The 16,276-nt window shown below is 40.0% G+C and overlaps 1 protein-coding gene across 3 annotated transcripts in view; it reads left to right on the forward strand.

Annotated features, from left to right (window-relative positions):
• LOC128663412 (TP53-binding protein 1) overlaps window positions 1–16,276 on the forward strand; it is an 816,604-nt gene that overhangs the window by 121,873 nt on the left and 678,455 nt on the right. For all 3 annotated transcript variants that reach the window (XM_053717732.1, XM_053717733.1, XM_053717734.1), the window contains exon 3: window positions 8,203–8,322. In XM_053717732.1, coding sequence (XP_053573707.1) covers window positions 8,203–8,322 — 120 coding nt within the window. The remainder of the gene's footprint in view (window positions 1–8,202; window positions 8,323–16,276) is intronic.

Genomic DNA, 16,276 nt, shown 5'->3' on the forward strand with positions numbered 1-16,276 from the left:
TTGTCCGGATGGCCTCTTGCCATCCGTGGACTCTTCCGCTAAGACCAGACCTTCTGTCGCAAGGTCCTTTTTTCCATCAGGATCTCAAATCCTTAAATTTAAAGGTATGGAGATTGAACGCTTGATTCTTGGTCAAAGAGGTTTCTCTGACTCTGTGATTAATACTATGTTACAGGCTCGTAAATCTGTATCTAGAGAGATATATTATAGAGTCTTTCTTGGTGTCTTTCTCATCATTTCTTGGTGTCTTTCTCATCATTTTTCTTGGCATTCTTTTAGAATTCCGAGAATTTTACAGTTTCTTCAGGATGGTTTAGATAAAGGTTTATCCGCAAGTTCTTTGAAAGGACAAATCTCTGCTCTTTCTGTTCTTTTTCACAGAAAGATTGCTAATCTTCCTGATAGTCATTGTTTTGTACAAGCTTTGGTTCGTGTAAAACCTGTCATTAAGTCAATTTCTCCTCCTTGGAGTTTGAATTTGGTTCTGGGGGCTCTTCAAGCTCCTCCTTTTGAACCCATGCATTCATTGGACATTAAATTACTTTCTTGGAAAGTTTTGTTCCTTTTGGCGATCTCTTCTGCCAGAAGAGTCTCTGAATTATCTGCTCTTTCTTGTGAGTCTCCTTTTCTGATTTTTCATCAGGATAAGGCGGTGTTGCAAACTTCTTTTGAATTTTTACCTAAGGTTGTGAATTCCAACAACATTAGTAGAGAAATTGTGGTTCCCTCATTATGTCCTAATCCTAAGAATTCTAAGGAGAAATCGTTGCATTCTTTGGATGTTGTTAGAGCTTTGAAATATTATGTTGAAGCTACTAAGTCTTTCCGAAAGACTTCTAGTCTATTTGTTATCTTTTCCGGTTCTAGAAAAGGCCAGAAAGCTTCTGCCGTTTCTTTGGCATCTTGGTTGAAATCTTTAATTCATCATGCCTATGTCGAGTCGGGTAAAACTCCGCCTCAAAGGATTACAGCTCATTCTACTAGGTCAGTTTCTACTTCCTGGGCGTTTAAGAATGAAGCTTCGGTTGATCAGATTTGCAAAGCAGCAACTTGGTCCTCTTTGCATACTTTTACTAAATTCTACCATTTTGATGTATTTTCTTCTTCTGAAGCAGTTTTTGGTAGAAAAGTACTTCAGGCAGCGGTTTCAGTTTGAATCTTCTGTTTATGTTTTTCATTAAACTTTATTTTGGGTGTGGATTATTTTCAGCAGGAATTGGCTGTCTTTATTTTATCCCTCCCTCTCTAGTGACTCATGCTTGGAAAGATCCACATCTTGGGTAGTCATTATCCCATACGTCACTAGCTCATGGACTCTTGCTAATTACATGAAAGAAAACATAATTTATGTAAGAACTTATCTGATAAATTCATTTCTTTCATATTAGCAAGAGTCCATGAGGCCCACCCTTTTTGTGGTGGTTATGATTTTTTTGTATAAAGCACAATTATTCCAATTCCTTATTTTATATGCTTTTGCACTTTTTTCTTATCACCCCACTTCTTGGCTATTCGTTAAACTGATTTGTGGGTGTGGTGAGGGGTGTATTTGTAGTCATTTTAAGGTTTGGGAAACTTTGCCCCTCCTAGTAGGAATGTATATCCCATACGTCACTAGTTCATGGACTCTTGCTAATATGAAAGAAATGAATTTATCAGGTAAGTTCTTACATAAATTATGTTTTTAAAACTTCTCATTTTTCAGATGAATTTTTAAATGAACATCATCATTCTGATTCTGATAATGTTTCCTCTGGTTCAGAGGATTCAGTTTCAGAGATTGATGCTGATAAATCTTCATATTTATTCAAAATGGAATTTATTCGTTCTTTACTTAAAGAAGTCTTAATTGCATTAGAGATAGAGGAATCTGGTCCTCTTGATACTAAATCTAAACGTTTAAATAAGGTTTTTAAATCTCCTGTAGTTATTCCAGAAGTTTTTCCTGTCCCTGATGCTATTTCTTAAGTAATTTCCAGGGAATGGAATAATTTGGGTAATTCATTCACTCCTTCTAAACGTTTTAAGCAATTATATCCTGTGCCATCTGACAGGCAGGTTAGAGTTTTGGGACAAAATCCCTAAGGTTGATGGGGCTATCTCTACTCTTGCTAAACGTACTACTATTCCTACGTCAGATGGTACTTCCTTTAAGGATCCTTTAGATAGGAAAATTGAATCCTTTCTAAGAAAAGCTTACTTATGTTCAGGTAATCTTCTTAGACCTGCTATATCTTTAGCGGATGTTGCTGCAGCTTCCACTTTTTGGTTGGAAGCTTTAGTGCAACAAGTAACAGATCATAATTCTCATAGCATTGTTAATCTTCTTCAACATGCTAATAATTTTATTTGTGATGCCATCTTTGATATCATTAGGGTTGATGTCAGGTATATGTCTCTAGCTATTTTAGCTAGTAGAGCTTTATGGCTTAAAACTTGGAATTCTGATATGTCTTCTAAGTCAACTTTGCTTTCCCTTTCTTTCCAGGGTAATAAATTATTTGGTTCACAGTTGGATTCTATTATTTCAACTGTTACTGGGGGGAAAGGAACTTTTTTACCACAGGATAAAAAATCTAAAGGTAAATTTAGGTCTACTAATCGTTTTCGTTCCTTTCGTCACAATAAGGAACAAAAGCCTGATCCTTCCCCTACAGGAGCAGTATCAGTTTGGAAACCATCTCCAGTCTGGAATAAATCCAAGCCTTTTAGAAAGCCAAAGCCAGCTCCCAAGTCAACATGAAGGTGCGGCCCTCATTCCAGCTCAGCTGGTAGGGGGCAGATTACGATTTTTCAAAGAAATTTGGATCAATTCGATTCACAATCTTTGGATTCAGAACATTGTTTCACAAGGGTACAGAATAGGCTTCAAGATAAGGCCTCCTGCAAGAAGATTTTTTCTTTCCCGTGTCCCAGTAAATCCAGTGAAGGCTCAAGCATTTCTGAAATGTGTTTCAGATCTAGAGTTGGCTGGAGTAATTATGCCAGTTCCAGTTCTGGAACAGGGGCTGGGGTTTTACTCAAATCTTTTCATTGTACCAAAGAAGGAGAATTCCTTCAGACCAGTTCTGGATTTAAAAATATTGAATCATTATGTAAGGATACCAACATTCAAAATGGTAACTATAAGGACTATTCTGCCTTTTGTTCAGCAAGGGCATTATATGTCCACTATAGATTTACAGGATGCATATCTGCATATTCCGATTCATCCAGATCACTATCAGTTTCTGAGATTCTCTTTCCTAGACAAGCATTACCAGTTTGTGGCTCTGCCGTTTGGCCTAGCAACAGCTCCAAGGATTTTTACTAAGGTTCTCGGTGCCCTTCTCTCTGTAATCAGAGAACAGGGTATTGTGGTATTTCCTTATTTGCACGATATCTTGGTACTTGCTCAGTCTTCACATTTAGCAGAATCTCATACGAATCGACTTGTATTGTTTCTTCGAGAACATGGTTGGAGGATCAATTTACCAAAAAGTTCATTGATTCCTCAGACAACGGTAACCTTTTTAGGTTTCCAGATAGATTCAGTGTCCATGACTCTGTCTCTGACAGACAAGAGACGTCTAAAATTGGTTTCTGCTTGTCGACACCTTCAGTCTCAATTATTCCCTTATGCATGGAAATTCTAGGTCTTATGACTGCTGCATCGGACGCGATTCCCTTTGCTCGTTTTCACATGCGACCTCTTCAGCTCTGTATGCTGAACCAGTGGTGCAGGGATTATACAAAGATATCTCAATTAATATCTTTAAAACCGATTGTACGACACTCTCTGACGTGGTGGACAGACCACCATCGTTTAGTTCAGGGGGCTTCTTTTGTTCTTCCGACCTGGACTGTGATTTCAACAGATGCAAGTCTGACAGGTTGGGGAGCTGTTTGGGGGTCTCTGACAGCACAAGGGGTTTGGGAATCTCAGGAGGTGAGATTACCAATCAACATTTTGGAACTCCGTCCAATTTTCAGAGCTCTTCAGTCATGGCCTTTTCTAAAGAGAGAGTCGTTCATTTGTTTTCAGACGGACAATGTCACAACCGTTGCATATGTCAATCATCAAGGAGGGACTCGCAGTCCTCTGGCTATGAAAGAAGTATCTCGAATACTGGTATGGGCGGAATCCAGCTCCTGTCTAATTTCTGCGGTTCATATCCCAGGTATAGACAATTGGGAAGCGGATTATCTCAGTCGCCAAACGTTACATCCGGGCGAATGGTCTCTTCACCCAGAGGTATTTCTTCAGATTGTTCAAATGTGGGGACTTCCAGAAATAGATCTGATGGCTTCTCATCTAAACAAGAAGCTTCCCAGGTATCTGTCCAGATCCAGGGATCCTCAAGCGGAGGCAGTGGATGCATTGTCACTTCCTTGGAAGTTTCATCCTGCCTATATCTTTCCGCCTCTAGTTCTTCTTCCAAGAGTGATTTCCAAGATTCTAAAGGAGTGCTCGTTTGTTCTGCTGGTGGCTCCAGCATGGCCTCACAGGTTTTGGTATGCAGATCTTGTCCGGATGGCCACTTGCCAACCGTGGACTCTTCCGTTAAGACCAGACCTTCTATCGCAAGGTCCTTTTTTCCATCAGGATCTCAAATCCTTAAATTTGAAGGTATGGAGATTGAACGCTTGATTCTCAGTCATAGAGGTTTCTCTGACTCTGTGATTAATACTATGTTACAGGCTCGTAAATCTGTATCTAGGAAGATATATTATCGAGTCTGGAAGATTTACATTTCTTGGTGTTTTTCTCATCATTTTTCTTGGCATTCTTTTAGAATTCCTAGAATTTTACAGTTTCTTCAGGATGGTTTGGATAAAGGTTTGTCTGCAAGTTCCTTGAAAGGACAAATCTCTGCTCTTTCTGTTCTTTTTCACAGAAAGATTGCTAGTCTTCCTGATATTCATTGTTTTGTACAAGCTTTGGTTCGTATAAAACCTGTCATTAAGTCAATTTCTCCTCCTTGGAGTTTGAATTTGGTTCTGGGGGCTCTTCAAGCTCCTCCGTTTGAACCTATGCATTCGCTGGATATTAAATTACTTTCTTGGAAAGTTTTGTTTCTTTTGGCCATCTCTTCTGCTAGAAGAGTTTCTGAATTATCTGCTCTTTCTTGTGAGTCTCCTTTTCTGATTTTTCATCAGGATAAGGCGGTGTTGCGAACTTCTTTTAAATTTTTACCTACGGTTGTGAATTCTAACAACATTAGTAGAGAAATTGTGGTTCCTTCATTGTGTCCTAATCCTAAGAATTCTAAGGAAAAGTCGTTGCATTCTTTGGATGTAGTTAGAGCTTTGAAATATTATGTTGAAGCTACTAAGGATTTCCGAAAGACTTCTAGTCTATTTGTTATCTTTTCCGGTTCTAGGAAAGGTCAGAAGGCTTCTGCCATTTCTTTGGCATCTTGGTTAAAATCTTTGATTCATCATGCTTATGTCGAGTCGGGTAAAACTCTGCCTCAAAGGATTACAGCTCATTCTACTAGGTCAGTTTCTACTTCCTGGGCGTTTAGGAATGAAGCTTCGGTTGATCAGATTTGTAAAGCAGCCACTTGGTCTTCTTTGCATACTTTTACTAAATTCTACCATTTTGATGTGTTTTCTTCTTCTGAAGCAGTTTTTGGTAGAAAAGTACTTCAGGCAGCTGTTTCAGTTTGATTCTTCTGCTTATAATTTCAGTTTTTTTTCATTATAAGATTTGAACTTTGTTTTGGGTGTGGATTTTTTTCAGCGGAATTGGCTGTCTTTATTTTATCCCTCCCTCTCTAGTGACTCTTGTGTGGAAGATCCACATCTTGGGTAGTCATTATCCCATACGTCACTAGCTCATGGACTCTTGCTAATTACATGAAAGAAAACATAATTTATGTAAGAACTTACTTGATAAATTCATTTCTTTCATATTAGCAAGAGTCCATGAGGCCCACCCTTTTTTGTGGTGGTTATGATTTTTTTGTATAAAGCACAATTATTCCAATTCCTTATTTTTTATTATCACCCCACTTCTTGGCTATACGTTAAACTGATTTGTGGGTGTGGTGAGGGGTGTATTTATAGGCATTTTGAGGTTTGGGAAACTTTGCCCCTCCTGGTAGGAATGTATATCCCATACGTCACTAGCTCATGGACTCTTGCTAATATGAAAGAAATGAATTTATCAGGTAGATTCTTACATAAATTATGTTTTTCAACCACTGTCCTAATATCATTACCATTTACTAGTAATATAATATATATTTATATATATATTTTTTAGTGTAATTACCATAAATTAGTAGGTTATACAAAGAAGCCTTTTTATATACACTTTTTAGATATTTCAAATATTTTATACCTTTATATTTGGATTCTTTCATATTGTATGCTTAAAAAACAATCAAAACCAAGAGTAGCTGTAAACAAAATTGCAAACGTGTTATAACAATATTGGACTAAAAGTAAAAATGTTTTTCTTCAATTCCCCCATTTGCCCATTTTTGAAGGGTTAAAAAATAAAAAACGATTGGCTCTAAAAAAATTGAATGCACCAATCAAACTCATGCTTATCACATATAAGACGGCATCTGACTCTCTATGGGCATCTTGATAAAGGCCCCAGGCCGAAACGCGTAGATTTTCCCATAACAGCCAGCTCCAAAAAAGAATATTACATTGAGTTATACTGCTTATATTTCTGTCCTCTTTTGGACCCACAATCTTCACTAAAGAGACTCTGAAGCTGCGATAGTAGCTTAGAAGATCTGTTGACAATAAGACTGCTCCAGAAAGGAATAACGAAAAAAGATCGCCAACTCTGAGCTAATTATTTGTGCACAAACTTCCAGTTTTTCGGATCCTCAACCACCATCTAAAAAACCTTTGTAGCTGCAAGAGTAGCTTAAAGGACATACCATCTACAAAGTTGTAGAAAGATCACACTAAGCTATTACTAATAGCGGACCGTACAACAAAAGGAGGAACATTTCTCTATAGCTCTCTATTTTGGAAGCGGCCAGAGCGGCTAATATAGAGTTTATTTATTGCTTAAGTAAACAATTTGCACACCCTCCTAAGGGATAAGGACACATAGAGGCTGGTCCTTTTCACCCAATCAACGCTCTCTAAAAATTATTCACCCCAACGAGATGGATCACCGCACACGACCCGGAAGTCCAAAGTTACCCGCTGGTCAAACTTCACAGTCAGAAGAAAAACGGACTGCTGTGTGATTCCTTTACACCAAGACAGGCAAAGGTAAAAACATTATAATAAAAGCTAGCTCCAACAAATATTAACTCGATCACCTCTGGATCGTAAGCACTTGCAATTTGGAAGAACATTTTGTCACCCGAGACTTTTTTTTACCAGAGACAGTTTTGTTTTTTACCAACATTTTTTCTGCTTTTTATCCACTGCAGTGTGATACTATTGTTTTAACGCATATCGTTCATTCCAAATTCTTGCATTGCACCTTAACGGTTTTATTTTGTATTAGAAATACTGCATATAGAATATTATTAGTATACGTGTATTTTATATTTTATTATTTTTTATTATCTATATAGACTACAATAAATAACTTCAGTCTTCTACACTGCTTACTGTTGATTCGCTACAGGTTTTTATTAGTTACATATTAAAATTATAAATCTATTGCACAATATTGTATCTTTCTAACAGTTTTAGAAATTTTGTATATATATTAGTAGCTCTCTAGATTGTTTCCATAGGATTTTCATTATAATACCATCTGTCTATTCTAGCATAGAGATACTTATCTCATTTCAATCCACTTATTTCCATAGTAGCTCCCCTGCCTTTTTTTACTTAGGGGTCAGAGTTAGAAAAAGTCCCCCCCCCCATTTTTTCATCATATTTAAAAAAAAAAAAAATTATAGTAAATTATGATATGATGAAAATTAATGGTATCTTTAAAGTCCATTTGATTGTGAGAAAAACAGTATATAATATGTTTGAGTACAGTAAATGAGTAAGAGGAAAATTACAGTTAAACCGCAAAAATTTAATAGCAGTCCTGGTCCCTAACGTTAAGAAAATGGAAAAATGATATGGTCACTAAAGGGTTAATAATGTGAAACATTAATTTAAGATTTTGGTTCTCTCACTTTTATGTTTTCTCAAATTGAGACATATTTAAAAGTATATTGCTTTATGGTATGAAGATATGCCAATGTTTTGTTGACTTTCATTGTTTTTTTTTGCTCCTAGAAACACCATTTCATTTTACTCTACCGAAAGAAGGGGACTTAATTCAACCAATAAACAGTGTTACTCCACCTATGATTGGTCAGTTAAAGAGAGGACCCCGAAGGCACAGTACTCCAATTGGTGAGTTTGATTAAAAAAATAGTCACAATCAACTGACCTGTCATCAACTATCTCTATCAACTATCCCTAAAAGTTATTTTCAGTGGTTTTCTTTGAACTTTGATACATTTTATTTCTCTCATAATTTATGGCTATTATATTTAGGAAATGGTGAGTTTAGGGTTTCCTGCTTTCTTGGAAATCTAAATGTTCAGACGCTTCTTTCTCACTCTTTCCTCATAGTTTTCCTTACCCTCCTTCTCATCCTGCTGACTTCAGTTTTGTTTCTAGCTATTTAGAGTAAGATGATGTAGGCTATAATCTTACTTCAGCCTTCCATCATGTGAGTCTGCATCCTGGGCTCTGAGATGTGGCCTTACTCTTTGGTGGGTGGGTGCCCTTTTGAGGTACCTTCAAGACAACTAGTATCTTGCAAGGTAAAGCATTATATTGTTTATATTCCAATATTCTGAGTTGTGTTGAGTGCCAGCTTTTTCTTTCATGTAATTATCAAGAGTCCATGAGCTAGTGACGTATGGTATATACAATCCTACCAGGAGGGGCAAAGTTTCCCAAACTTCAAAATGCCTATTAATACACCACTCATCACACCCACAATTGTTTTACAAACTTTGCCTCCTATGGAGGTGGTGAAGTAAGTTTGTGCTTTATTTTCTTCTGTGATATGTGCTTCTCAGCATTTTGAAGCCCGATTCCTCTCAGAGTACAGTGTTTGTCAGAGGGGTGTGAAGAGAGTATCACCTAATGATTCTATGGTTTTCCTCACGGAATTCTTTTCAAAGATTCTCTCTTATCGGTCGTAAAGATTCATCTCCTACCTCCCTTTTCAGATCGACGATATACTCTCATGTTCCATTACCTTTACTGATACTTTTTCAGTACTGGTTTGGCTATCTGCTATATGTGGATGGGTATCTTTCGGTAAGTATTTTTCATTACTTAAGACACTCTCAGCTATGGTTTGGCACTTTATATATTAATATAAAGTTTTAAATATATGTATTGTACTTATATTTGCCATGAGTCAGATTTATGTATATTTCCTTTTGCAGACTATCCGTTTCAAAATTGGGAAACATATTTAGGAAGTTATTTCTTTTTTAAGACACGATGAGTCCACGGATCATCTTAATTACTAATGGGATATTCACCTCCTGGTCAGCAGGAGGAGGCAAAGAGCACCACAGCAGAGCTGATAAATAGCTCCTCCCTTCCCTCTCTCTCTAGTCATTCTCTTTGCCTACATTAGTGATAGGAAGAGGTAAAGTGAGGTGTTAGATTAGATTCTTCAATCAAGAGTTTATTATTTTTAAAGTATTGCAAGGTGGTACTGCTTTGTCCTAGGGTGTAGCTGTAGTCCATATCAGTCTCTACAGTAGAGCTTTGGTGGCTTTAGAGCAATGGGAACTTGTGGGACATAATTCTCACTGCACCTCCCATGTTTCTTGCTGCCCTATATTCTTCAGTCTGAGGTAATTCTTAACTCAGCATTTTATTCTCCTCAGGTCGATGTGAGGGATATGACCTCTCAAGCCTGAGAGCTGCCTTGCTGTCAGGCAGAAGTCAAGGTAAGTGCTACCTTAATTTTCTGGGAAAGGACTCAGAAGTTTATTTAGCACATTGAACATAAGGGGCACTTTATTAATGTGGTGCTTTATGTTGGGACATTAAAACGTTTTTTTCAAGAGGGAAAAACTATTTGGGCAGTGTGATATGCCAAGGCACTGGGGCTTAAGAGGTTAAGCTGCTTTTTTATGGCTATGGTGGTTCCACTTGATTTTAGTAGGAGCGGTATAGGTCACGCTCATGATTGGAGGTCCTTCCGGTTTTTGCGCGGATCTCTGTAGCGCTTCAGTTTGTAGAGAAGCTGAGGTAAGTGCGCATTAGGAAATCCGTACTAGAGTTTGACCGGTCTGTTTCTGGAGTCACATGGGGAACATGCGTTGCTAGTACAGACATGGTTTTCTTCTGTTATAATAGCTGTTGTTATCGTTTAAAGGATCATCTGCAGACAGGATAAAGGAGTCTTATATCGATCTAAAGTAAGGTAGGAGCACTTCAGCAGAATGCTGAGGTGTAGAGGTTAGTGCTTGTATTATTTTTTTGCAACATAAGTAAACGTTATTTAAGCTGACAGTTTGCAAGAAAGAAAAAGGACCGTTTTATATTTAAAGAGACAGTATCGTTTTTTTCTTAGTTAATTTTTCCAATAATTTTGATTACTTTTGCTTATTTGACAATTTGTGTGCAAGCATGGATCAAGGGGACTTGCAAGATGTCTGTGCTTTATGTTTTGATGCTAATGTGGACCACCAATCCCTTTCTGTCCTTCATGTGTTCAAAGGACTTTGAGTTATAGGGATCAGATTTTTTCAGAGCTAATCTCTTCTAAAGCAGATGTTGTCCAGGAGTCTGAGGATGGTCAATTTATGCCGCAGCTTTCTCCCCAAGCGTCCTAAAGTTTACCGCCCTCTCAAGCAGTGCCTTGCACTTCAGCTATAGTCTCTGCAGGGATTTCTTTGCAAGACATAGCTTCTCTTATGTCTTCTACTATTTTTGATGCCTTGTCTGCTTTTCCAATGTTGCAGGGTGAACGTAAGAGAAAAGCCAGGCATTCTGTAAGCGAGCTTTCATATGTAATTGTTGCTGTTTCAGAAGTATCCTCCCAGTAACACAGAGAGGAGGGTACTGCAGTAGTTTCTGAAGGAGAAATTTCTGATTCAGAGGATTTGTTACCTCTGACAGACATGTAGGTGGTATCTTTCAGATTTAAACTTGATCACCTTCGTCTGTTACTCAGAGAGGTTTTAATTACTTTGGACGATAGTGACTCCACAGTGGTGGTTGTCCCTCAAAAGTCTAGTAAACTTGACAAATATTTTGAAGTTCCTTCCTATACAGATGTATTTCCAGTCCCTAAAAGAGCTACTGAAATCATTGCTAAGGAGTGGGAGAGACCGGTCATCCCTTTTTCTCCCTTTCCTATTTTTAATAAAATGTTTCCAGTAGCCGATTCTGTTAAGGAGACTTGGCAAACTGCTCCTAAGGTAAAAGGAGCTGTTTCTACCTTAGCTAAAAGAACTACTATTCCCACCTTAGCTAAAAGAACTACTATTCCCATAGAGGATAGTTCTGTTTTCAAAGACCCAATGGATAAGAAATTAGAGGGGTTACTCGAGACGATTTACGTTCACCATGGTCTGCAGTGGCATTCAGCTGTGTGCATTGCCACCGTCACTAGTGCGGTAGCATATTGGTTTGATGCGCTGTCTGAGGCCCACAGGACTGAGACTTCTTTGGATGAGATCCAAGATAGGATAAAGGCTCTTAAGCTGGCTAATGCCTTTATTTAGGACGCTTCCCTTCAAGTTATCAAATTGGGAGCGAAGTTATCGAGTTTCTCTATTTTAGCCCGCAGAGCCTTATGGTTAAAATCTTAGTCTGCGGATGCAGAAATTATTTCTGATATTACGGGCGGTAAGGGTCATCTTCTCCCGCAAGACAAGAGAAATAAACAAAAAGGACGAGAAAGTAATTTTCGTTCCTTTCGAAAATTTCAAAGGAAATTCTTTTTCTTCCTCCTCTAAGCAGGAACAGTCTAAGCCTACATGGAGGCCCAGCCAGTCTTGGAACAAAGGAAAACAGTCCAAGAAGCCGGTTAGTGATTCCAAGACCACATGAAGGGCATGCCCCCGATCCGGAACCGGATCTGGTAGGGAGCAGACTTTCTTTTTTCGTTCAAGCCTGGGTCCGGGATGTCCAGGATACCTGGGCAATAGAAAAAGTGTCTCAAGGATACAAACTGGAGTTCAAAGTTTTTCCTCCCAGAGGCAGATTTCTACTTTCAAGATTATCTGCAGACCAGACAAAGAGAGAGGCATTCTTACATTGTGTAGGAGACCTCTCCGCTCTGGGAGTGATTGTTTCCGTTCCAATTGAGGAGCACGGACTGGGGTTTTATTCCAATCTGTTTGTGGTTCCCAAAAAAGGGGGAACCTTTAGACCAATTCTTGACCTTAAGAGTCTAAACAAGTTTCTCGGTACCGTCCTTCAAGATAGAAACTATTCGTTCCATCCTTCCATTGATCCAGGAGGGTCAATTTGTGACATTAGATTTAAAGGACGCGTATCTACATGTTCCCATTCACAGTGATCATCACAAATTCTTAAGGTGTGCCTTTCTGGACAAACAATATCAGTTTGTGGCTCTTCCTTTCGGTCTTGCCACAGCCACCAGAATCTTCACAAAGGTTCTGCGATCTCTGTTGCGGTACTTCGATCAAAGGGCATTGCAGTGGCGCCTTATCTGGACGACATTCTAGTTCAGGCGCCATCCTTTCAGCTAGCAAGATCCCACACAGACTTAGTGTTGTCCTTCCTAAGATCCCACGGATGGAAGGTAAATTTAGAAAAGATTTCCTTAGTTCCAAGCACAAGGGTAACTTTCCTAGGAACCATTATAGACTCTCTGTCTATGAAGATTTTTCTGACGGAGGTCAGGAAATTAAAGATTATCGATACTTGTATAGCCCTTCAGTCCACTCTTCGGCCATTAGTGGCTCAATGCATGGAGTTAATCAGGTTGATGGTGGCAGCTATCGACATTATCCCATTTGCTCGTTTCCATCTCAGAGCTCTGCAGTTGAACATGCTGAGACAGTGGAACGGAGATTATTCGGACTTGTCTCCTCATCTTCTCCTGCAGCAGGAGACAAGGGACTCTCTTCAATGGTGGTTGTCTCTGGATCATCTCTCCCAGGGAACATGCTTTCGCAGACCTTCTTGGGTGATTGTGACAACAGATGCCAGCCTTCTAGGCTGGGGAGCAGTCTGGGGTTCTCTAAAGGCTCAGGAAATATGGACTCAGTCGGAGACTGCGTTACCCATAAACATTCTGGAACTAAGAGCGATCTACAATGCTCTTCTGGCCTGGCCTCTGTTAGCCTCTGCACAGTTTATCAGGTTCCTGTCGGACAACATAACGTCAGTGGCCTACATCAATCATCAGGGGGGAACGAGGAGTTCCTTGGCGATGACAGAGATATGCAAAATAATTCAATGGGCGGAGGTCCATTCTTGCTGTCTGTCGGCCATCCACATCCCAGGGGTGGACAACTGGGATGCGGATTTCCTGAGAAGGCAGACCTTTCTCCAGGGGGAGTGGGAACTCCATCCGGGAGAGTTTTCCAGCCTGATTCTCAAGTGGGGTCAGCCGGAATTAGATCTCATGGCATTGCAACAGAATGCCAAGCTCCCGAGATACGGGTCGAGATCCAGGGATCTCCAGGCGGAACTGACAGATGCTCTGGTGGCTCCTTGGAATGTCAATCTAGCATACCTGTTTCCTCCATTTGCTCTTCTTCCTCGAGTAATCGCTCGAATCAAACAGGAGAGGGCCTTGGTGATTCTCATAGCACTGGCCTGGCCTCGCAGGATTTGGTATGCAGACTTAGTAGAGATGACATCTCTACCACCTTGGAGACTTCCGTTGAGGAAAGATCTTCTGATTCAGGGGCCCTTCCTTTACCCAAATCAAGTTTCTCCGAAGCTGACTGCTTGGAGATTGAACACTTAATTCTATCCAAGCTGGGTTTTTCTAAGTCTGTTATAGAGACTATAATTCAGGCTCGTAAACCTGTAACTAGAAAGATTTATTATAAGACTTGGCGGAAATATCTCTATTGGTGTGATTCCAAGGGCTACTCTTGGAGTAGAGTTAGGGTTCCCAGGATTTTGTCTTTTCTCCTGAAAGGTTTGGAGAAAGGGTTTTTTTTTTTTTTTTTATTCAAGAAATTTTTATTGGTTTTTAGGGGGGGGGGGAAAAAAAAAAAGAAAACTGTACGAGCAACTCGTACATCAAATTCAAATACACTGAAATGAAGAAAGCAGCCAATACAATCTTGACGTTAAAACTTATATAAGAAAGATACCATTATCTCATTAAGAAATAAGGCAATACTGGGGAAGAGGCGAGGGGGGGGGTGGGAAGCTGGGGAATCTTTGGGGGGGGGGGGGGACACCTCACAAGGGAAGTCAAATCGGGTATAACGAAGGTGGGGCAAGGAGCTCTATTAATATGTCGAGGAACGTTTTAGCCTAAGTATCGAAGCTAGGGAGCCAAAGTGTGTCAAACATACCCTTCCAGTCAGACCAGACTAGTTAAAAAAAAATCAGATCTACCAGAGGTATAATATATGTTTTTCTCCATGGAGTATATACAAGCCATAGTTATTACAATATCCGACCAAACTGGGGGGAGAGATCTTTTTCAAGATCTCGCTATGTTAAGTTTAACCGCCGAGAGCAGATAAATACTTAAGGAGTCATAATGTTTGGGTAATTTACATGTGCCTAGGTGAAATAGGGCCGTCTCGGGAGTTCTAGCAAGGTTGATACCTAAACTAGTTAATGTTGAGAAACATTTGTTCCAGATGGGCTTGAGCTTAGGACAGCTCCACCAGATGTGGATCATGTCATCAGTATGCAGGCAGTCTCTCCAGCAGACTGGGGAGGCCTTAGGAAAGATTTCTGCAAGACGATCTGGGACATGGTACCAATGCGTGAGTACCTTTATATAGGTTTCTAAAATGGTGATGCAGTGGAGTTTTTTTTCGTTGATAAGAGAGTGCGTTGCCACTCTGTGAGGGGAGCTATAAAATCTAACCTCCGCTCCCATTTTTGAATGTGTGGGGCTTTATCAGCTGGTGTCGCGCCTTCCATGAGGGTGTAGTTTAGGGATAAAGGCTTACCTAGCCGCAACCCTTGCTGCCACCTGGTTTCCCATTTGTCGGGGCGAGGAGGGTTTAAAACCCCATTTCGACAGAAGGCTAGTAACCCTCGTGTATTCGAATTTCATTTACGATGGGGTAGATGGGGAGACATCAAGTTGACTATAAGGAACAAAAGTTGCCTGAGATGATGTAGACCGAAGGTCTGCCACTCTCGTAACACCCAGCCTAGACCAGGAGGTCGGGTGTGAGTCAGGTAATTGGGGACGGGTGGGGAGCCACCTTAGGGTTGTGTCACAAGCGGTCCCGGGCAGTCTGGCATTCCCGAATTAACGGATTAGCAACCTCTAAATTTCTTCTACAGTGAGGTGGTGCCCAGATTAGGTCCCTCAAAATGAGATTATGCGGTAAGGAGGCTTGTTCAATCGTCCTCCACTTACTATCAGAGGCTTTAACTCCCCATTGGGAGATATGTGTGAGCATGGCAGCATCCGCATACCTGAAGCTAGAGGGGGAAGCCACCCCCCCATGCATTCTAGGGTACTGTAAAATATTGTGAGCAACCCTAGGAGGTTTACCTTGCCATATGTACTTAGTGCAAGCGCTCTGGAACTGAATGAGGAGAGTTCTGGGCACCCTGATTGGCAGACAACGCAAAGCATATGTCAGCTTATGGAGGTAACTCATTTTTAAGGCCGCAATGCGGCCTAACCAAGAGATGCATTTAAAGTTCCACCTTGAGTTCAGGGACTGAAGTTCGGCCAATTATTTTGGGGAGTGAGTTGGATAGTTTAACACCAAGGTGGGAGATGTACTTATTATTAGGAATAAATTTGTGTTTCTCCAACATAGGTGTGTCCGGTCCACGGCGTCATCCTTACTTGTGGGATATTCTCTTCCCCAACAGGAAATGGCAAAGAGCCCAGCAAAGCTGGTCACATGATCCCTCCTAGGCTCCGCCTACCCCAGTCATTCTCTTTGCCGTTGTACAGGCAACATCTCCACGGAGATGGCTTAGAGTTTTTTAGTGTTTAACTGTAGTTTTTCATTATTCAATCAAGAGTTTGTTATTTTCAAATAGTGCTGGTATGTACTATTTACTCAGAAACAGAAAAGAGATGAAGAGTTCTGTTTGTATGAGGAAAATGATTTTAGCAACCGTAACTAAAATCCATGGCTGTTCCACACAGGACTGTTGAGAGCAATTAACTTCAGTTGGGGGAACA

This window comes from Bombina bombina, chromosome 6 (genome assembly GCF_027579735.1).
Source record: "Bombina bombina isolate aBomBom1 chromosome 6, aBomBom1.pri, whole genome shotgun sequence".
Taxonomy (NCBI): Eukaryota; Metazoa; Chordata; class Amphibia; order Anura; family Bombinatoridae; genus Bombina; species Bombina bombina.